Source organism: Peromyscus eremicus, chromosome 12, assembly GCF_949786415.1.
Source record: "Peromyscus eremicus chromosome 12, PerEre_H2_v1, whole genome shotgun sequence".
Taxonomy (NCBI): domain Eukaryota; kingdom Metazoa; phylum Chordata; class Mammalia; order Rodentia; family Cricetidae; genus Peromyscus; species Peromyscus eremicus.
The window spans coordinates 3,899,447-3,921,180 of record NC_081428.1 but is presented as its reverse complement, the minus strand read 5'-3'; the positions used below and the strand labels follow the sequence as shown (position 1 = coordinate 3,921,180).

At 48.4% G+C, this 21,734-nt stretch overlaps 1 protein-coding gene across 4 annotated transcripts in view; it reads right to left on the bottom strand.

Moving 5' to 3' along the window:
• The window catches only part of Vps26c (VPS26 endosomal protein sorting factor C), a 28,432-nt gene extending 6,946 nt beyond the window's left edge, over positions 1 to 21,486 (bottom strand). Inside the window, exons 1-5 of one of the 4 annotated variants that reach the window (XM_059277798.1) lie at positions 21,165 to 21,486; positions 11,889 to 12,032; positions 10,229 to 10,378; positions 5,065 to 5,145; positions 1,343 to 1,417 (exon numbers count right to left, since the gene is read on the bottom strand). In XM_059277798.1, coding sequence (XP_059133781.1) covers positions 1,343 to 1,417; positions 5,065 to 5,145; positions 10,229 to 10,378; positions 11,889 to 12,032; positions 21,165 to 21,221 — 507 coding nt within the window. In that variant the 5' untranslated portion in view covers positions 21,222 to 21,486. Of the gene's footprint in view, positions 1 to 1,342; positions 1,418 to 5,064; positions 5,146 to 10,228; positions 10,379 to 11,888; positions 12,033 to 15,246; positions 15,846 to 21,164 lie in introns of those variants that run through there. The other 3 variants (XM_059277796.1, XM_059277797.1, XM_059277799.1) reach the window with 3 other exon arrangements.
• Positions 21,487 to 21,734: the final 248 nt, after the last annotated feature.

Below are 21,734 nucleotides of genomic sequence, written 5' to 3'. Positions count from 1 at the left end.
AGACGGGAACAAGGCCGCTGTGTCTAGAGCAGAGGGGAAGGGAGGGCCCAGGCCGAAGGAAGTACTTCACAAGGGGTAGAAGAGGCAGGGCACAGGAATCTGCCTGGCCTGGGGACATGTTGGCTACTTCCTTCCAGAACCTTCTGAAAGGACTCCCTATGACACACCCTTGCAAAGAATGGCATCAGGCTGGGCGGTGGTGGGGACACCTTTAATCCCAGCACTCGGGAGGCAGAGGCAGGCGGATCTGTGAGTTCGAGGCCAGCCTGGTCTACAGAGCGAGATCCAGGACAGGCACCAAAACTACACAGAGAAACCCTGTGTAGAAAAAACAAAACAAAACAACAAAAAAGAATGGCATCCGTCATGACTCCAGTATCCCAAATCTCCCAGACATGCCTTCAACCCAGCTACGAGCATGAGCAAAATGCAGACTTGAGTAAAGCAGCCAAGTTCTAGGCAGAAAAGAGCTACAGACAGCACTGCTTGCTCTGAGACAGAATCATTTACTAAAAACCAAAAAACTGGCCGGGTGGTGGTGGCGCATGCCTTTAACCCCAGCACTCAGGAGGCAGAGGCAGGTGGATCTCTGTGAGTTTGAGGCCAGCCTGGTCTACAGAGTGAGTTCAGGAAAGGCGCAAAGCTACACAGAGAAACTCTGTCTCGAAAAACCAAAACCAAAACCAAAAAAAAAAAAACTGGGGAAATTTTCTGGTAGTGGGGCAGAGTGCTAACGCAAGAAGGCTGGCCACAGTAACTAACTGCTTGGTGCAGGTGGCCCAGCAGAGGCCTGCGGGGAGCTGCCTCCAAGATCCAAGCGCCCTTTGGTTCTCACGCTACGAAATCTGCTGGTGCTGCCCTGTCCCGTGTCCTTGCTGTCCACCCCACGAACAGGTCTCTGACTGGAATGCCAGTGAGAGACTGCAAGCTAAGCCTCAGCAGGGACGAGAGGCCAAGGCCCAGTGCAGACCAAGCGTACCACGGGAAATAAAGGAGCAGGAGTAGTGGCGCTCAGTGCACAGGCAGGAAGAGACCAGCCGGGTGCAGTGGTGCATGCCTGCGGCCCGGGACAATGGCTGCAGGAGGCCAGCCAGGGCAATGCAGTGAGACATCACCATGGCACGAGAACGAGGTCACGAGCATGTGAGGAGTGCTAAAAGGACCGTCTTTTTTCCCCCTAAGTGGTTATTGAGCTCAATATGAAATCAGTTTGAAAACCCCCCTTGGGTACAAACGCCATCAGAAACCTCGGTCACTGACCCCTCAGTTCACAACTGGGCAGTGAACTGGGTCAAGTTACTAGGAAAGCCACAACACACAAGTGTGGGTGAGGAATGAGTACCTCTTTGACGTTCTGCAAGGTTTCCGGAGTGATCGTGAAGTCAACGGGACTTGGAGTCAGCTTCCCCTTCTGAGGCTGAAAAGGAGGTAAAACCAGTCAGCAGGGCGGACCTGGGGGTGAGCAGCTTTTCCTTCCTGACAGAAATGAATGGCGGCACAGGACACTAACTGGAAGGACGTGGTGGTGAGAAGCAGGGGATGTGATTCCAAACAAACCCAGGTCCACCCTCCCCCAGTACTGTTTCATCTGTATGCCAGGGCCAGATGTCTCCATCTGGGACCTTCTGGGCTCAGAACTGAAGTCACACCTAAGGAACAGAATGGTGAGTCTGGGAGATAAGAACTGCTGCCACCTCACACGTGACACAGAAGTACATGGAGCTCAAGGACTTGCTCACTCTGTGCAGAGTTGAACCAGACTGGCCAGTGCTGCTTGCCATTAGCTAGAGAGCTTTCTACTAGAAGGAACATTCCAGAATCCATTCACACGGCCAGGCTACACGGAACCTGCCTGGCACCACAGCCAAGGGCCAGGATCCAAAAGGCCAGCAAGACCCAAGACCCAGAGATGCAGAGAGGGCGCAGCCAGTGTGCCAAGTCCACTCACTTCCCAAAGGCTTATTCCACAGAGTTCTCTTCTCCATGCACTCCAGCTCAACAGGTTCACATGCCAAAGTAAACTGTAGCCTTGCTGTGAGGCCTCCACTAACAGTTCTTCTTTGTTTCTTTTTCCTTCCTTCCTTCCTTCCTTCCTTCCTTCCTTCCTTCCTTCCTTCCTTCCTTCCTTCCTTCCTTCCCTCTCTTTCCTTCCTTCTATCTATCTATCTATCTATCTATCTATCTATCTATCTATCTATCTATCTATCTACCTACCTACCTACCTACCTACCTACCTATTTTTGAGGCAAAGTCTCTCCACATAGCCCTAGCTGTCTTGGAACTCACTATGCAGACCAGGCTGGCCTTGAACTCACAGAGATCCACCTGCCTCTGTCTCCCAAGTGCTGGGATTAAAGGCGTGCGCCACCACACCCAGCCGCCTTTGGTTTTTTTGAGACAGGATCTCACCACTGTCACAGCACAGGGTGGCTTTGAGCACACCTATAGCCCAGGCTAAAGCTGAATTCCTGGGGACCATCCCTGCTGTGGGATGTTCTGTGTGGCAAATGTGTTGCTCTGATTGGTTGGTAAATAAAACACTGATTGGCCAGTAGTCAGGAGGAGGAAGTATAGGCAGGACAAGGAGGAGAATAAAGCTGAGAAGTGGAAGGCTGAGTCAGAGACACTGCCAGCTGCCACGATGACAAACATCATGTGAAGATGCCGGTAAGCCACGAGCCATGTGGCAAGGTGTAGATTTATAGAAATGGATTAATTTAAGCTGTAAGAACAGTTAGCAAGAAGCCTGCCACGGCCATACAGTTTGTAAGCAATATAAGTCTCTGTGTTTACTTGGTCGGGTCTCAGCGGCTGTGGGACTGGCGGGTGAGAGAGATTTGTCCTGACTGTGGGCCAGGCAGGAAAACTCTAGCTACACATCCTGTCTTCTGAGCACTACAGTTACAAATGTGAACTGCAGTGCTTGACTAACAGAATTCTTGAAAGCCCTGTGGTGACAGAATACCATGAACACAGATGGGCCCTGGACAGAGCAGTCACTGCTCTGGGCCTGATCATCTTAGGAGGGCTCTGTACTCACAGGGTAGGGACTTCAGAGAGGCCCTGGGCTGAGGGCTGAGTTAAGACTCACTGTTCTTCACAAAATGTAAAGCTTTCCATATTATAGCCATAAAAGGCTCTAAGTTTGTTTTAGAACATAAAGCCCCAAACACTTTAACGTAGATTACTTAAAGGCCTTTGATGGAAAAAGAATAGCCATCTTTTAAAACATGTAATTTTCAAAACGAAAACAACTTAATCATATTTTACATAAATTAGGAGCTGTAAGTAGGTAACTGCAATACTAGGGTCCTAAAATGTCACTCAGATAAAGGGATGCAAATGAGGGCCTGGTGACAACTTTGCTAACATCACAAGGAGACTCCAATCCTGCACTACGACTCACTTTCAAAGCATCCCAAAGATGTCACATCACAGTGTGACACAAATCCACGTGTGACCCTCCTGACCCGCCAACCACCCTCACAGACACCCACCTCGGTGGGATCCAGTGGGCTGGGTCCAGCACCAACATGGTGATGGTGTACGGAGTAGGCTGGTCAGAAATGCTCATGAGTGGGCACGGCACTGTACCCCTGTCCTGTCCACAGAGCTCCCGCAGAGGTTGTGGAGCAGGCCTTTCCAGCTCCCTGAAGGCCTCAGAGCAAGTTCCTCTGGCTGACACTGTTCAGCAACCCAGCTGCGCTATCCCAGGTAGCTCTCCAGCCAGGTTCCTCCAAGGTCCCTCTCAAGGATCCTACCTCAGTCCTGGAACTCCTTGGACAACCAGTCTGATGGAGGGAACAGCAGGATGTTGAGGAGACAGATGACCACTGGCCAGGGTTAAGAGTGGTGCTCCCAGGACACAAAGGCCAACATGTGGCTGCCTCTGTGACATTAGCCTTAGTGAGGTCTGAGAGACTGTTCTGAGGATGTATCTGTCACCACGTCACACCAAGGGGAAGTGTTGCCACTGTTGATTCTTTGTGATCACGCAGGCCAGTGGTTCCGACCTCCCAATGGGGCGACCCTTTAACACAGCTCCTCCTGCTGTGGTGACCCCCCCCCCCCAGCCATACAATTATTTCTGTTGCTACTTCATAACTGTAATTTTGCCACTGTTATGAACTGTAATGTGAGTATCTGTGTTTTCTGACGTTTTTTTTTGTTTTTTTTTTTGTTTTTTTTTTAAATTTATTTATTATGTATACATTGTTCTGCCTGCACGCATCCCTGCAGACCAGAAGAGGGCACCAGATCTCATTACAGATGGCTGTGAGCCATCATGTGGTTGCTGGGAATTGAACTCAGGACCTTTGGAAGAACAGCCAGTGCTCTTAACCTCTGAGCCATCTCTCCAGCCCGTTTTCTGACGTTCTTACATGACCCCTGTGAAAGGGTCATTGAGAACTGCTGATGTAGGTTATGGCCTACATCAGCCTACTTGTTATGAACTCCCCCAAGTTACTGCAGCAGCGGTGGCCAGGGACCAACTACCCAAGATGGCACGGGAAGGCATTTTTTTTTTTTTTTTTTTTTCCCCGAGACAGGGTTTCTCTGTGTAGCTTTGCGCCTTTCCTGGAACTCGCTTTGGAGACCAGGCTGGCCTCGAACTCACAGAGATCCGCCTGGCTCTGCCTCCCGAGTGCTGGGATTAAAGGCGTGCACCACCACCACCCGGCCATGGGAAGGCATTTTTAAGAATCTGTTACTGCAAAATCTAGGCACAGAGTGTGAGGATCGGAAAGAGACAGGCCTGCACATCCCATGTTCTCACAGGACACCGAGTGCCAAGCATGAAAGCAATCTGTCTCTGGTGTTTGCCACAGCAACCTGAGGGCCAAGGTGGGTGTCTCCTTTGCAGAGACAGAACAGTGTGCTTGCTGCTTGTCATAAAATAATGGGTTTCCTGAGGTGCAGACCCAGAGGTGGGTGTCACTGAGCTACAGAATAGTGTATGGGGCAGCCAGTGTCCCATCAGGGGCCTCGCGTCCCCGCCGGACCCAGCTTACTGGCTTGTGAACAGGTGCTATCCCACTTCTCACAAGAGAGCCTAGGGCTTACCACAGAGTGAACGATGAATTCGCAGGTCTTGGTCAGGTCCTTGGCCAGCAGGGACCGCCGCATGTCACAGCGCAGTGTGTACTAGAGGAGAAGCAGGAGAAACAAACGTCATCTCAGTAGGCTTTGCTTTTATCTAGACACAATGTCCAAAGGACAAGTAGTCAACATATTTTAAGGACCTTTAGCCAATGGATGTGTTTCATGTGGTTGATATACCTGAGAGGAATTAATGTGCAAAATACGGGCATTTCTAAACGAAACACACGCAGCTGTTCCCACAGGCAGGGTGTGGGAGGTAAGAACAGGTAGCAGAGCACAGGGGCTTGAAGGCTCGACGCAGCTGTCCACCTCCTGTGTGAGCCCAGACACAACACAACCCCTCTGAGCTGCAGCTTCCCTCTGCAACCCGGGGATATGGAGGTGGACCTGTGACGGGATCCATGAGCTCCACTCTGGATGCTAAGTGTGAGGGGCCAGAGCCAAGTTCAGCCACACTGTCCTGAGGAGTTTTTCATTTACCAACAAGAAGCCATGGATGATAACATGAAAAAAAGAAAAAAACAGAACTCCAGGGAATCCTACAAACTATTTGTGTGTATTTTAAAGAAGAAACAAAGATGGTATTTTTAAAATTTTTAAATTCAGAGACATATAGAAGTAAGAAGACTGGATTAATGTTCATGTCCACATGAGCCACCACAGAGCCAGCCTCCTTTCCCAGCGGTCTTCTCAGCCCTGTCCATCAATCTCCAGATGGAGCCCCAGGTGAACCAAAGGGCGGGAGAGAGGGGCACGGGAGACGCTGCCTTGGCCTTTGGCTTGGTCACTTTTCTGAGTGTGTGGCGGCTTTGCTGAGCTTGTCACTGCTAGAGGAGTTCCTGCTGTGAGGAGCCTCTGTCCTCCTCAGGAACTAGGCACTGCAGTGTGGCCACTAAGCTTACCTGGTTGTGGCACAGGAACTGTGGCCTTAAATCAGGCAGCCCAGAAACCATTTCAGTTAACTTACAGTACTGATGTATGAGCTGTTACAAGGGGTGTGGAGAGATGGCTCAGTGGTTAAAAGTACTTGCTGCTCTTGCAGAGGACCTGGGTTTGATCTTTATTTAACTCCAGTTCCAGGGGATCTGATACCCTCTTCTGGCCTCCATGGTCACTGCATGCATACGGTGCAGACACACACGCAGGGAAACACCCACATATGAAATAAACTTTTAAAAACAGTTGTCACTAGTGCGGACAAAGGCAGAGGCAAGTGGACCTCTGTGAGTTCGAGGCCAGACTGGTCTACATAGTGAGTTCCAGGACAGCCAGGGCTGTGTCTCACAAACAAACAACAAAGGAGTTGTCACAGGGCTACTGTAAGGACAGTCATCAACTCCTGTGCTCACCACTCAGCAGACAGTCACTGTGTGACAGTCTGTGTGACAGGCCTGTGCCCAGCTCTTCATGTCATTCTCTCGCTAATCTTCTAGCAGCAAGGTTAGGTAGGCTGCTGGAGGAGGTTCAGAGGTGGGATCTGAACTGACCCCCGCCCACTGCCAAAACCTGTACCAAATCCTTGCACGGTGTGATGGCAGCGCTGTAACTCAAGCCCAGATCTACCTGCTCTAAACCCTGCATCATCATCATCATCATCATCTTCTTCTTCTTCTTCCTTTTTTTCTTTTTCTTTTTTTTTTTTTTTTTTTTTTTTTTTTTGAGACAGGGTTTCTCTGTGTAGCTTTGGAGCCTGTCCTGGAACTCTGTAGCCCAGGCTGGCCTCGAACTCACAGAGATCCACCTGCCTCTGCCTCCCGAGTGCTGGGATTAAAGGCGTGCACCACCACCACCCGGCTCCTGTATCTTCTTACTCTATAACTAGCTTTCCCAGATCCTAAGGAACCAGCAAAGTTATCAAGAGATACAAGGTCAGATTTTTCTTTAAGGTTAAAAATTATGTGACTGGGTCTGGAGAGATGGCTCAGAGGTTAAGAGCACTGGCTGCTCTTCCAGAGGTCCTGAGTTCAATTCCCAGCAACCACATGGTGGATCACAACCACCTGTAATGAGATCTGGCGCCTCTTCTGACCTGCAGGGATACATACAGACAGAACACTGTATACATAGTAAATAAATAAATCTTTAAAAACATGATGTGACCGTGTATGGCTGTCTACATGTACGTATGTGCAGGTGAAGGAGCTGCCCATGGAGGCCAGAGGCATGGGGTTCCCCTCGAGCTAGAGGTACAGGTGGCTGTGAGCTGCCCACTGTGAGTTCTAGGAACTAAACTCTGGTCCTCTGTGAGCAGTGAGTGCTTTTAACCACTGAACCATCTCTCCAAAACACACACACACACACACACACACACACACACACACACACACACACACAGTATTTTTAACTGTGAAAAGGGAGACTAGAATTTTTATAAATTAGTTCTGGATAGGAGATTTTAGCAGACATGGTGGTACTGTTATATGTCTGCGCTACAATATAAAATTTTGCAAGTATGGCCACGAGCAGAACTCAGTAAGAAGTAACAAGCAAGCCTCTGCAAGTCAGGAATTTAAAATAGGTTACGCTTTCAACCCTTAGTTTTGTCTCTGATATTTACACTACACTACTACAATACAACTCAAATTATAATGAGAAAGTTTCTTGTGTCTATATAATTTGAGAAAGTATTAGGATTTAACAACAAAGCTTTTGCCATGTGGTGTTGGCACACACCTTTAATCCCAGCACTCTGGAGGCAGAGGCAGGAGGATCTCTGTGAATCTGAGGCCAGCCTGGTCTACAGAGCGAGTTCCAGGACAGGCTCCAAAGCTACACAGACAAACCCTGTCTCGAAAAACAAAAAACCAAAGTAAACAAAGCTTTTATTCAAGGTAACGTACCTATGTACATTAAGGTAATCTTCAGAAGAGCATGCAAAAATAGGCGCATGAGTGACAGGCTGGGAATGCCCATGCTGAGATAAGCCATGTGGCCACAGCAAGTCACCATCCTCTCTAGATGACACTTGCTTACTGACAGAGAAGCTGGGGAAGACCTGCCAAATACAGGATGGATGGATGGATGGATGGATGGATGGATGGATAGATGAAATGGAGCAAATAATCCTAGACTCTACTAAGTAGATTTTCTCAGGAGAAAATGTACACTTGCATATGAGCTATTTGCGAATCCATGATCGTTTTGATAAAAACGTTCAGTAGGATTTAGTGTTGTCTCCAGGTTTTGGAGATGGATGCTGAAGTCCTGAGACATGAAGTGCACAGAGACTGTGCAGCTGACTTTCAAATGACTCAGAAATAAACACAGATGAGAAAGAATGGCCAGGCTGGGATGCAGCTCAGGGATGCACATATGCCTAACACAGCTGGGTTCCAACTCCAGCTGCGTGGAAAAAATATTAATCACTGGTAAGTGGTGATAAGCCTGAGGCTCAGGTAAAAAGAAATTGCATCTTTACAAATTTTTAAGATATTTGGGGCTAGGTACAGTTCCATATTGTAGCTGAGGTTAACCCTGAAGTGGGAAAATCTGATGACCAAGAAGAAAGTAGGGTGGGGGCATCATCAGCTCTGCCAGAGAACTCGGCACACACTCACACTCTCATGCATCTAAGAGGTCCCAGTACATACACAGTCAGGGAACACACTCTACATTTATACTCTTAGTAGCATTTGGAAAAGGATGAGACTTCCAATCTAACTTTAAATAAATCAGTTTTTTTTCTCTTAAGTGACAACAAACAAAAGAGACTATGACCAGAAAAACTGACCTTATTCCAGTAAGTTTCCTTTTTAATTTCTTTGTGTGTGTGTGTGGTGGGTGTGGTGTGCGCCCCAGTGTACATGCAGAAGTCAGAGGACTACTAAGGAGCTGATTCTCCCTTCCATCATGCAAGGCTTACAGACAGAACTCAGGCTGAACTATTAGTGCCAGCCCTCCACTCAGGGTTTCAAATTATGTAGATGTGTGTCTTTGGGTATACACATACCCACTGAGGTACCCTCATGGCGCTGAGTTCCAGGTACTTGTGAACAGCTTCACGTGGGTGCTGGGAACCAAACTTGGGTCTCTTCAAGAGCAGTACCCAGTCTTAACCGCTGGGACCACTTTCCAGCACCATTTTTGTTTTTTAGATTTATTTTTATGTGTGAATGCATTCATGTGCTAGCATTCATGTGTGTGTGTGTGTTATTACTTGAAACAGGTGTATGAGAAAGAGGGCTGAAACTTTTCTTTCATAGAAAGGTAGCTTTTGCAATGGAGTACAGCATCCTATGTCATTCACCTTGACAGATTTTCAAGCAATTCATGAATTTCACATAAGACTAAACCTTTAGTTAACACTCCCAAAGGTTTTAAGTTGTTTTTTTAATGTGCTAGATTTTAAGCGGATGAGTGGTATTTACTAAGTCCGAATGTGATTAACTGAAACCTGATTAACAAATCAAGCAACTGTCCAATCTCTTGCTTTCTTGTGCATCCTAAGACTCAGGGTTTTCTCACTTAGCAGGGGAGCCGCTGCAAGGCAGACTACACAAAAGTACCTTTCTTCGCACTCAGGGAAGGAAGGGGCTCTGGCTCTGGCTGAGTCATGACTGGGCTCTGCTCCTGAGACAATAGCAACTGTGAAAGCCATCCCTCACAGCAGAGGTAGACAGGAAGTCATAAATCCACATCCCCTCATTTACAAGATTTTCTCAATGAAGAATACAGCCTATGTTGAAGCGGCAGCCTTTGGGTATTGCACAAAGAGATACTCATAAGAATAAAACAGACAAGTTAGTGCTGCCAGAAAGAGCCTGAAGCAGATCTGTGCCCCTGATGGTGTCACTGTGGCCTGAGAAAAATGCAGAGAACAAAGGAACTTTAAGGAAGAAGTAATAACCATCGTTCCTACTCAACACAAGGGTCACAGGGCTCAGGGTGTAACTTTGTGTTGCAGCGTGTGTGAGGCTCAGGGTTTAATCCCTCACATTGCAAAAAGAGTATGTCATACATAAAAGTAGTTAGCAGGACAGAGTAAGAAACTGATACAGCATATACATGAGCAGTCTTGGAATTAATCATTATTAGGGTTTGAGTTCAACTACGTCAGTAAAGGAAAACGGTCAAGCTGTCTTCAGCAGAGAAACAAAGGTGTCAAGTATGTGGGGCAGGAACTCACCTGAATGTTCACAAACACGCCGTGGTAGGTCTCATACAGGACTTTGCTGCCCTTGACGTGCAGAGGAAACTCAAAGGGAATCTCAGTCTTGCCACTGGGGAGCTTTCCTGGCTTCAGCACATCTATGGTGCTGTTAAGAATCTGGATCGGCTGTCAACACAAATCAGCTTCAGCCATCAGCACACACTGGGTCTGTCTGTACCTGTAGTCACGCTAGCACCGGGACACGAATACTCCTGCTCCTGCTGTGTCAGAAGCACAGGGCTGGGGCTGGACACAGACAGCAAGTTGCTTCCGTCTTCAAGGTCTGCACATTGGTTCCTTTTTTTTTTTTTTTTTTTTTTTTTTGGTTTTTTGAGACAAGGTTTCTCCGTGTAATTTTGGTGCTTGTCCTGGATCTCGCTCTGTAGACCAGAATTCACAGAGATCTGCCTGGCTCTGCCTCTCGAGTGCTGGGATTAAAGACATGTGCTACCAACCGCCTGGCTGGCTCATTTCTTTAAAAATTGTTACTACATTTAGTTAGTTTAGTGTGAGTGTGAGTGTGTGTGTGGGGGGGGGGGGGCGCACACATGCCACCACAGTTTGCATGTGGGAGGGAGTCAGAGGACAGCCTGTGGAGCTCAGTTTGCTCCCGCACTGTGTAGGTCCCAGGGATCAAATTCAGGCTGTCAGCTGTTGAACCACCTCCCTGCTCCAACAATGGTCCAAACCCAGGCCACTGAGGTGCTGTGCACAGTAGGAGCTGAGCTCAGCTGAGCCTGTTTCCTGCTCCAGCGCCTCACTGGACTGTCCTGAGAACCCTATGTGGAGAATAAGTAAGCAGGCCTCCCACGAGGCTGCCTGGCCGGGCTGCCCGACATGTGGCCCAGGACTCCTCCATACCCGGCATCTCTCAGCACTGCTACCCAGTTCCCACAGCCCTCAGCCTCCTCTCAGTCCTCAGCCTCAGCACGGCAGCTCTGGGGCAGGGGAGGCTTCTCCTCCAGCCCCGGCTCCCCACATAGACTCCTCAGAGGGGTCCACAGAGAGGAAAATAGGAATATCATTCAGGAAGCCGAGTTTTTACAATCTCTATTTTATTTTATTTTGAGATTGAGTCTCCTGTATACTGCAGACTGGCCTCAAAGTTCAGATTCTCATTGCCCCTGCCTCGGCCTCCAGAGCACTGGACTGACTACAGCACGGACCTTCACCTCCAGCTGCTTCATGTTTTAAAGCTTTGGTTTAACATCACCCCAGGAAAATTCCTAATGAATTACAATTAGACAGATGCAAAAACCTAGGTCACCACTAAACCTAAGTAAGTTCATGTGCTCCTCCTCACAGCTTCTTCCTCAAATAGAGCTCACACAGCCTTCAGGGGAAAAAAAAACCCTAAGTTTGGGGAGCTTTCTAGAATATAAACTCTACCCTACAAGAGCTCCCTGCTCAAAGTGCATCTCAGTGTGAAGTTCAGCAGGAGCAGTGTACAGAAAGCATGATAAACAAGGCAAGAGCCACAGGCCACGAGCACTTCTGAGAAGCTCTGCCCTTGGGCGGCTCAAGTCACCCAGCACCAGCCGGGGTAGCAGCCATGCAAACATCTGCTAGCAGGACCCAGAAGCAGCACAGCCTGACTGCACACGGTGAGTGCACAGCATCAGCGCTGGGCTCTTACCTTCACGGAGTTGTAGAAGGCTTCGAACACACCCACACTTTTGGCACTCAGCTGGAGGTTGACAGTCCCTTCCATTGTCAAAGACACTCCCTGATGCTGGACAGAGTCCTTGCTAGAGATGACCACCACACCAGAGAGCATTTCCTGGGGACAAGAGGCAGCGTCCAGTCAGAACAGCACCTCTCCCTGAACAATGCTCTTTAGAGATCCACACGTCTATGCAGATGTCACAACCCTTCCCACCCTCTCCAGCAACAGTGATGTCAGGCCTGGACAGAGGAGGATGCTCTGAGCCCTTCCCCAATGCCACCTTCCAGATACCCCCCCCCCCAGGCCTGGCTTGTAAGATTCCACCTGAAGTCTGATTCAGAAATCCTGCCAGCAAATGGTACTGCGACGGCACAAAGCCGCTCACAACACACGAACAGCGAAAGAGAGACGGTAGTGGAGGTCAGGCCACCCCGACACCGGAAGACAGTGTGCCACGTCTCATGCTCTGTGGGGTTTCGGGGGCAGGGTGAACCTGGTGTCTATGAAATGTACTAAGTATTTGTTTCCACTACCTACACCAGAGCCCTAAAATCCACCTGAGAACAGGGCCAACAAGATGGTGCGGTGGGTAAAGACACTTGCTGCCAAGCCTCGTGGCCTGAGTTCAATTCCTGGGACCCACATGAAGGGAGAAAGCCGACTTCCACAAGATGTTCTCTGACCTCCACATACCCAATCACATAAATAATATTTCTGAATAATCAGTATTGTCTCATTTTATTTACAATCAAAGCCTTTTACATCAGACTCCCAGGAGAACTTTATATTCTTAGAACATAAAAATGCCATAAGCAGATTTACATGAAAGTGCCTCTGAAATAATTTAGCTTCTAAATTTAATTTTAAAATAATTCCAGGGAGGCCTTTAATCCCAGTACTCAGGAGGCAGAGGCAGGCAGATCTCTGTGAATTCAAGGCCAGCCTGTCTACAGAGTGAGTTCCAGAACAGCCAGGGCTACACAGAGAAACCCTGTCTTGAAAAACAAAACAAAACAAAAAACAAATCAAAATTAATACTAATTTGTTGATAAATCAGGCATTCTTATAATATATACTATGCAATTTGTACTTTTTAAAAAAGCTCTCTCCCCACTCTTACCCAGACACTCAAAACAAACGAAAGGAAACGCATAGCTCTGGAGAGCATCCATGCCTTACGTGGACACTGGGCAGGGGCCTTCAGCTGAGGACATCTCACAGAGAAACCCCTACAGGTGTGTGGTGTTTAGGGAGAAGAGCCATGGCCTTTGCCGTCCTAAGAAAGCTGAGATAACTGGGAACGAGAAGGAGCGAGAACGCAGCTCCATGCTGTACGTATGCAGAAAGCATAGACGGCGGCGGAGGCGGGCAGAATGTCCTAGACTATACACCAGACCCTCTATGTGTGGTCTTCTATACCTGTGTTCTTCATCAAAGTAGGCAGCATGGCCGCCTCACTGACCTGGAGAAAACTCAACCCTTCCTTGAGGCAAAGGGCCAAAGTGCCAATCCGCCACCTATGGCACAGGGGTTCAGCCTCTGCTCTGGAGACACTGGAGGTGGACCAGGACCTCAAGCCCACCCTTAACCAGATCCCCGGATTAGCCTGAGCGTGCACACAGTGAGAGCTTCCTGTTCACCCCTGGCCTCTCAGCCTTGGGATCACCTTTGACCAAGAAGACACTTTCTGTCAATAAAATGTAAGAGGCCACTCCACACTGCACGATGATTCTTGTTCCCAGAAATAAATGGCCAGACCATAATTGGGACTCTGTACTGAAGATGAGGAACAGTCACACAGGGACAGCTGGGGTTTAGAAGTGTGCCAGAACATCACTGTGTGTACACATGACATTTCCTTACCATTCTTCTGTCAACAGGCAGACTGGCTGATGACGGCATACCTTGGCTATCATGAATAGGGCTGTAATAAATACTTTTAAAGTTGTATACTGCCCCAATTTTTTTAAAAAAGGAAGTGCTGGGGGTGATATTTGTATGTGATTTCTTGTACATGCAAAACACACTTTTGAAAAGCTGAGAAGCTGACAGATGTGATTACCCAACAGAAGGGATGGAGGATGGTGGATGGTGGAATGTGACCTGTTCGAACCATATGAACTGGTGACCTATTACTACAGTAAGTTCATTTTAAAGTAAAATAAAATTCCAGAATGGATCACCTCTAAGACCTGACTGCATAGTCTCTTCAATCTGGTAACTGGGGGAGGCACATTCTCCGAAGACTGCAGGCTGCAGCATTCTATTTGGACTCACTGGCAAGAGAGCAAGACACTCAGCTAGACCCTTTGGCCACGCTCCCTCCATGCCAACAGCACTGGCAGCATGATGAACAGCTGTCAGAGTCCACTGTTCTAAGCGCTCTGCCTTCCCTCCCAACATTTCACTAACATCCTCACAACCACCAGGACTCCTAAGCAGTACTTGCACCAAGGACCTTGTAAACCAAGAATGAACTGCCTTTTTGCTGTCCAGTGTGGAACTGGGTCACTACGAGTTAACTAACAAGTAAACAAACCACAGTTAAGTTACTGAGCTGGGTGGGGAAGTATGAGTGAGGCAATGAACGAGCTCTACTTCCCAGGAACACTCTGGCTAGAGAACGGCCATCAGAACTGGAGAGATTTCAATTTATTGCCCGTTCCGTTCCCACAGCATGAACAGCAGCATTTCCATCTTGTTTGGAAAGTAGGATAAAGAATCGTCAGGCATTTCTCCATGTAGTGAGTAATGGCCAGTGTGGGGTCTGTTTACTGAAGTTCCAGGAAGAATAATTTTGAGGAGAACGTGCTGTTGTGAAACATCAGTAAAAGTGAGATTGTGCGGGGCTGGAGATGGCGCCACAGGAGGGGTTCACTCTCCTCTCACAACCGCATACAACTCCATTTGGGGGATTCAATACTGAGGGCCTCTGCAGGAGGCTCATCCATCTAGGATTAGACAACTCAGCAATAAAGAGTTGAGAACTAAGCCAGGGGTGATAGTACACATCTAAATGAAAAAACTGAGAGGGGGTGTCAGCTGGGCAAGAGGATTGTGAGTTTGAGGCCAGTGTGGGCTACATAGTGAAGCCCTATAGGAAACTGTTCAGAATTCTTCACTGCACAAGAGCAGTTCACAAAAATCCCTCCGCTCCACGTCAGTATGAACAGTCAAAACTCCCTCCTCTCCACGTCGGTATCAACAGTCAAAAATCCCTCCTCTCCACATCAGTATGAACAGTCAAAAATCCCTCCTCTCCATGTCGGTATGAACAGTGTCTACAACGCAAACGTGAGGAGCAGTGCAACTTCCAAATGCCACCTACCAACAGTTGATCCAGAAAATGCTGCGGGAAGAAAAATCACCCGTAGCCACCTGGGTTTGGGGACCTGTACAGTGGCCTGAGTGTGCATAACACACCCCAGCATGCAGCTCGAACAAGTCATGCTGTGTCCAACTGGGCGCATGGGGCTAGCACACCCATCTCCCACCAGTGCATGATGGAGGTCATGTCTGCAGCAGCAGCTCCCTGCACCATGCAGTCTCTCCCCAAGACGTCAGCGAGTGTCTCCACTGCATGCTGCTGTCAGGCCCTGGGTTGTTTCTGCTCTTCTGGAGCAGTGACAGCCCTCATATGAGATGGGAGGGAAAAACAGGTGACTCCTCCCAGACCACCAACGTCAGCCTTAGGGCTGCCAGATGTTTCAGCAGGTAAAGGCACCTGCTACCAAACCTAACCTGGGGCATTGTTGGGTTACTGAGAGGGGAGGAGTCAGCAAAGGGAGGCTGTGGTGATGTTTACTGATTGTCAACTTGACAGGATTACCTAGGAGACAAGCCTCTGGGCGGGCCTGTGAGGACTATCTAGATTAACTGGGGTAAGGAAACCCACCCTAACTACAGGAAAGAATGAAACTGAGAAAAGTAGCTGAGCACTGACATTCTCAGCTTCCTGGCTGCAGACACGATTGGACCAGCTGCCTCAAGGCCCTTCACCATGAATTCCCCCAGCGGACTGTGAGCCACAATCAACCTTGTTCTCTTGAGCTGTCTTTGTTGGGGCATTTTATCTCGGCAATATGAGAAGTAACTAACACAGGGACCACCTGCCAAACGGTCCTGGGCTGGCTCTCGACACAGCTGGGCATGAAGCACAGCAGACTACAGCCTAGGGAATGCAGGTTTCGGATCACACAGAGGCCTAGAGAGCAGCATGAAGAGAACTCAGGGTGAAGCTGGAGCGGGAGGAAGATGGGAAGAACCACCAAGGGCTCAGCAGGGAGAAAGCAGGGCTCATCACACTGATGTGCAGGGTGCAGGGCATGCTTAGACCTACCCAGCTGCAGAGCCTAAGAGAAACAGCCTGCAAGGGCCAGCAGGCAATCCAGTGTCCGGGCCAGCACAAGAGCAGCTGTGACCAAGCACAGAACCATAAAGACAATTTTGCTGCAGCCCAGTCTCCAAACAGGCTGGGATAATTCTCAAAACACCTTTCATATATTACATGAGGACTAGGTTATGAAATAGGAAAAAAGCCTTTTCAGGAGTATTAGGTTACAAGTGAGAAGAGAGGTCCACTTACAGTTCCTAAAAGGTGCAGAACCCTCCACATGACCCTGCAATCCCTCCCAGTTTGAAGATGTCCGTCTTATACTCTCACAACACTACAGTTCATTTGTTAGGAATCTAGCAGGACAACTGTCCTGGCCACTCACTGTTCTAGTACTGTGAAGAGACACCATGACCAAGGCAGCTTACAAAACAGTGTTTAATTGAGAGTTTGCTTACAGTTTCAGAGAGTGAGTCCATGACCACCAAAGTGGGGAGCATGGCAGCAGACAGGCAGGCAGGTGCTAGAGCAGTAGCTGAGAGCTTATATCCTGATCCATAAACCCAACTCAGAGAGACTGAGCCTGGTGTTGGCTCCAGAAACCTCAAATCTCAGTGACACACCTCCTCCAACAAGGCTTCCCAACCAATTCCACTTACTCCGGACCAAGTATTCAAATATGTGAGCCTATGGGGGCCATTCTCATTCAAACAACCACAATAATGTAGCACAGTTACGCTTTCTTTCTTTTTAAAGATTTATTTTATTTTATGAGTACGAGTGTTTTGCTGCGGGATGTTCTGTATGGCAAATGTGTTGTTCTGATTGGTTAACAAATAAAACACTGACTGGCCAGTAGCCAGACAGGAATTATAGGCGGGACTAACAGAGGAGAATTGAGGGAAGAGGAAGGCAGGGAGATAGACTGCAGCTGCCACCAAGACAAGGAAGATGTAAGGTACCAGTAAGCCACGAGCCACATGGCAAAGTATAGATTAATAGTAATGGGCTGAGTATAAGAGTAAGAGCCAGACAATGATAGGCCTGAGCTAATGGCCAAGCAGTTTAAATAATATACGGGTCTGTGTGTTTATTTTATAAGTGGGCTACGGGACTGCCGGGGCTTGGCGGGACCCACAGAGAAAACTCTCCAGCTACAGTGTTTTACCTACATGTATGCCTGTGCACTATGTGCATGCCTGGTGCCCTTGGAGATCAGAAGAGGGTGTGGGATCCCCTGGAACTGGGATCCTGAGCTGGCTGTAAGCCACTAAGTAGATTCTGGGAATCAAACCAGGATCCTCTACAAAAGTAGCCAGTGCTCTGAACCTCTGAACAACCTCTCCAGCCCTGAGCTTTCATTTTTAAACAGCATTTCAATTTTGCAAATTTTCCTTATAAATAATGAGCTGTTGTGTATAAAGTTTCTCCTATGTATGTATGTATGTATGTATGTATTTATTTTGAGACAGGGTTTCTGTGTGTAGTTCTGGTGCCTGTCCTGGAACTTGCTCTGTAGACCAGGCTGGCCTTGAACTCACAGAGATCCACCTGGCTCTGCCTCCTGAGTGCTGGGATTAAAGGCATGCACCACCACCACCCAGCTCTTCTCTTTTTTAAGAAGTTACATCCATGCCAAGTAAGGCGAAATGAACCGAGTTCTGGGGTCTTTTGGGGGGAGGTAGGTAACAGTAACCAGCCCATAGCACAGGAATCCCCTGTCATAATAATCTGGCTATGCTGGGAGTATACCTCCTTTATATTTCACAGCTCTAATATTCAATGGTGTCACTTTCATGAGTACATGTATCGGATTTAAGAATAAGGCATTCTGAATTCATAAAAACAATGAGTTATATTTACATTACGGGAAGATTTACTGCAGGGTTCTTCTGGCCAATAAGCTCGCCCAGTGCACCAAAGATATAACGTAACTCACAATGTCATACACATTTTTGTTCAAGTACCTGTTACTGCACCACACAAAGAATAGAGGATCACCACCTTGGGGCTCAAAGGTGCTAGAATCTATACACCCTGCTTGGATGCTGACCCTTAGTCCTCCGGTCCACAGCAGGCAGGGATCTGGCAACAGTGCACTGCTCAGCAGGCACTTGGGATGCCACTTGTGGAGTATGCGGCCATATTCACATCATGGCAGAATAGTTCTAGGGTGAACAAACTACAGGGTGTAGGGAAAAAATAGAACAATATGACCAGTTAGCATCTGAGCCTCTACCATGGGTCAAATTTATGGTTAGCCCGGAAGTACCATCTCTCAATTCTGAAAATACAGCATTTGAGTAGGTGCTGTTTCCTTCCTACAGATGAGAATTAAGACCCAGAGTCCAGACTTAGGAATAAAAGGATGGTGACTCCTGACTGCAATCCCAACACTCCAGGTGCTACTACAGGAGGACTGCTGCAAGTTCAAGGACAGCCTCAGCTACAGTGAATTCCAGGTCAACCTGTGTGACAGATAGACTGAAAAAACAAGGAAGTACCTGACGCCAAGTACTACCCAAATTTGATCCCCAGGACACACGTGGTGGACAGGAAAGTGGACTGACTCAGTGTCTGTCTCTTACACACACTAACATACACATATAAATAAGAGCTATTATGAAATAGTACTAGTTACATACTCCCACAGAAAATTAAAAATGTTGGTGGAAATATGGAATTAGACCTTTAGGAGAAGGTGGCCTGGGAACAAGGCTGCGAAGGCCACATGTCTTGGGATGAACACCCCAATTTATTCTTTGTTCCCCAATTGCAGGGAAAACCTTATTTACAGGAATCCTAAAATCTCTACCCCTATATTTATTTTAGTCATCTTCTTAAGAATGACTAGTTTCAAAATTAAAGAAAAAATAATAATAATAAAAAGGTCTTTGGCCAGGCGGTAGTGGCACACACCTTTAGTCCCTTGGGAGGCAGAGGCAGGTGGATCTCTGTGAATTCGAGGCCAGCCTGGTCTAAAGAGACAGTTCCAAGACAGCCAGAGCTACATAGAGAAACCCTGTCTCAGAAAAACAAACAAACAAAAGAATGACTAGTATCTAGAATAGTATTCATACATATAAAGTAGTATGTACATATGTACAGGTACAGTATACATACTGTACCTATATAGTTCTTTGCTGATTAATGCCTATAAAAATCAATTAACAGTTTTTCAACACCTATTAAGTAGCAGGTACTGGATACAAAGGTTAAAAATAAATAAGAGGGGCTATTTCAGGCTGGGTGTGGTGGCCCAAGCCTTTAATCTCAGCACTCTGGGAGGCAGAGGCAGGTGCACCTCTGAGTTCGTTCCAGGGCAGCCAGGACTACACAGAGAAATCCTGTCTCGAAAAAACCAACCAACCAACCAAACAAATAAATAGAAAAAATAAAGGGCTGATTTTTGCTGTATCCAAATTATATCTCTAGTGTGTGTGTATCTGTATATAAATTTTATCTCTACAAAACTATTACCTGGGGGGAAAAGTACAGCCACACAGCTCTCAACTGGACTCAGAACTGTTAGGTTTTTTGCTACATTTACATTTGCTACATTTGGTCTGTACACACAGGCAGGTACATATGTACACCCACACATATTATGGCTAGACCTTCTGAGTTACTATGGCAAAGTTCAGCACATGGAAGGGGCTCCCTCATAACTAAGATACACTTGGGAAATTCAACACTGATACAAAATTACTGCTTTACAAAGTTGTGCATTGTATTTTGGTCATCCCCTTTAGTGTAGTTTCATCTTAAACAACTTTATTGCCTTACCTTTTAAAACTATTTATTTCAAATTATGTGCATACACTTGTGTGAGTGGCTATGTGCATGTGAGTGCAAGTGCAATCAAAGACCAGAGGTGTCAAGACTCCCTGGAGTGGGAGTTCCAGGTGGTCGTGAGACGCCTGACATGGATGCTGGGAAGCCAACCTGAATCCTCTCCAAGATAAGTACCTGCTCTTAACAGCTGATCCATCTCTCCAGCCCTTATCTTTTCTGAGACAGGATCTTATGGATCCTAGGCTTGCATCAAACTCAATATGCAGCTGAGGATGCCATGAACTCCTTTCTGATCCTCCTACCTCTAACTCCCCAGTCGTTAAGAGTACAGGCACCCACCACCACACCTGGTTTTACACAGCACGAAGACTGAACCCTGGGCTTTGTGCACGCTGGCAACTATTTTACCATCGGAGCCACTTCCTCGGCCCCAGGTTTTCTTAAGAATGTGGCAACAGTTTGACAGTGTCCCTGAACTGAGGCAGGCCAGACTGTTTCCTTTATGAACTGATTAAATATTTTGGCAGTGATCTAGCATCTTGCCGTTGAGTCCAGAGTCCCTTTTATCAGGGGTGATGGTACCTTGATGGCGTTTGGGTTTTTGGTTTTGGGGGGAGGGGGTCTTGGAATGTTGACAGCTGGACAAAAAAACAAATGTCGCTTTGTGTCCAGAGGGTGGAAGTGGGGTGGGTCACCGGAATCTTTATAACTATCAGGTTTCCAGTTTTTAGCATCCGTTTACGACGTTCACCGGGATGTTTCCCTTTTCGGCACCGCCTTGCTTTTTGCATGACCAGACCCTGCACTGAACTGTGTGCAGACGCCAGCCGGATGTTACAATCGCTCGTGTCTCCGCGGGTAGAACCAGGGCGCTCGCACTCTACAACTCTAGGGCGACGACTTCTGACGTGACGACAGGCCTCGGAGGAGCGTTTTGCATTAGGAGCGACCAGGGCCCGAAGCACACCTTGCCTGTTTTCAAGGCTCTTCTGCACCGGCTCGGGCCTGGGCCCCGCCGCCCGCCCGCAGACGCGCCCCCGGCCCCTCACACACGGGGCCGCAGGGCACGCGCGCCGTGCCGGGGACGGCGGAGCCCGCGGCCCGACCCCTCCACTTACCCCGGCGTGGTACACTTTATTCGCTCGTTTAATCTTGATGTCCAGGGAGGTCCCCATCTCGGATTATCCGCAGAGGCCGCAGCGTCCCGGCACTCGTGACCCGGCCGCCCCGCCCACTGCCCCGCCCCTCTCCCGCTCCTTCCGCAGTGGAGCCACGTGACCCTCCCTCCTTCCGGTACAGGAGCGGGACTTAGTGCGAACAGGGGCACGGAACACACACACACACACTCACACACACACGGGCACGGAACACACACACACACACACACACACACACTTCCGGGAAGGCTGTCGGGAGCTCGCGGTTCTTCCGGCGTGCCCCGCGGCGGGGGGAGGGGGCGAGGCCGCTTCGCGGCGGCGCTTTCCACACCGGAAGGCTGCTTTCCCGTCAGGCTATGCGCGGAGGGCTGCGCGGTGGAGGTGGGTTTCCGGAAGCGGCAGCAGGAGTGTGTCCCCGCCTGTCAGCGGCTTCCTCCTTCCCGGTAACGACGTCCGTTTCCTGACATTCGGAGGCGCCCGCGCCCGGGCCCTCGCAGCGGGACGCTCCGTGCCAACCGCAGGGGCGTGGCC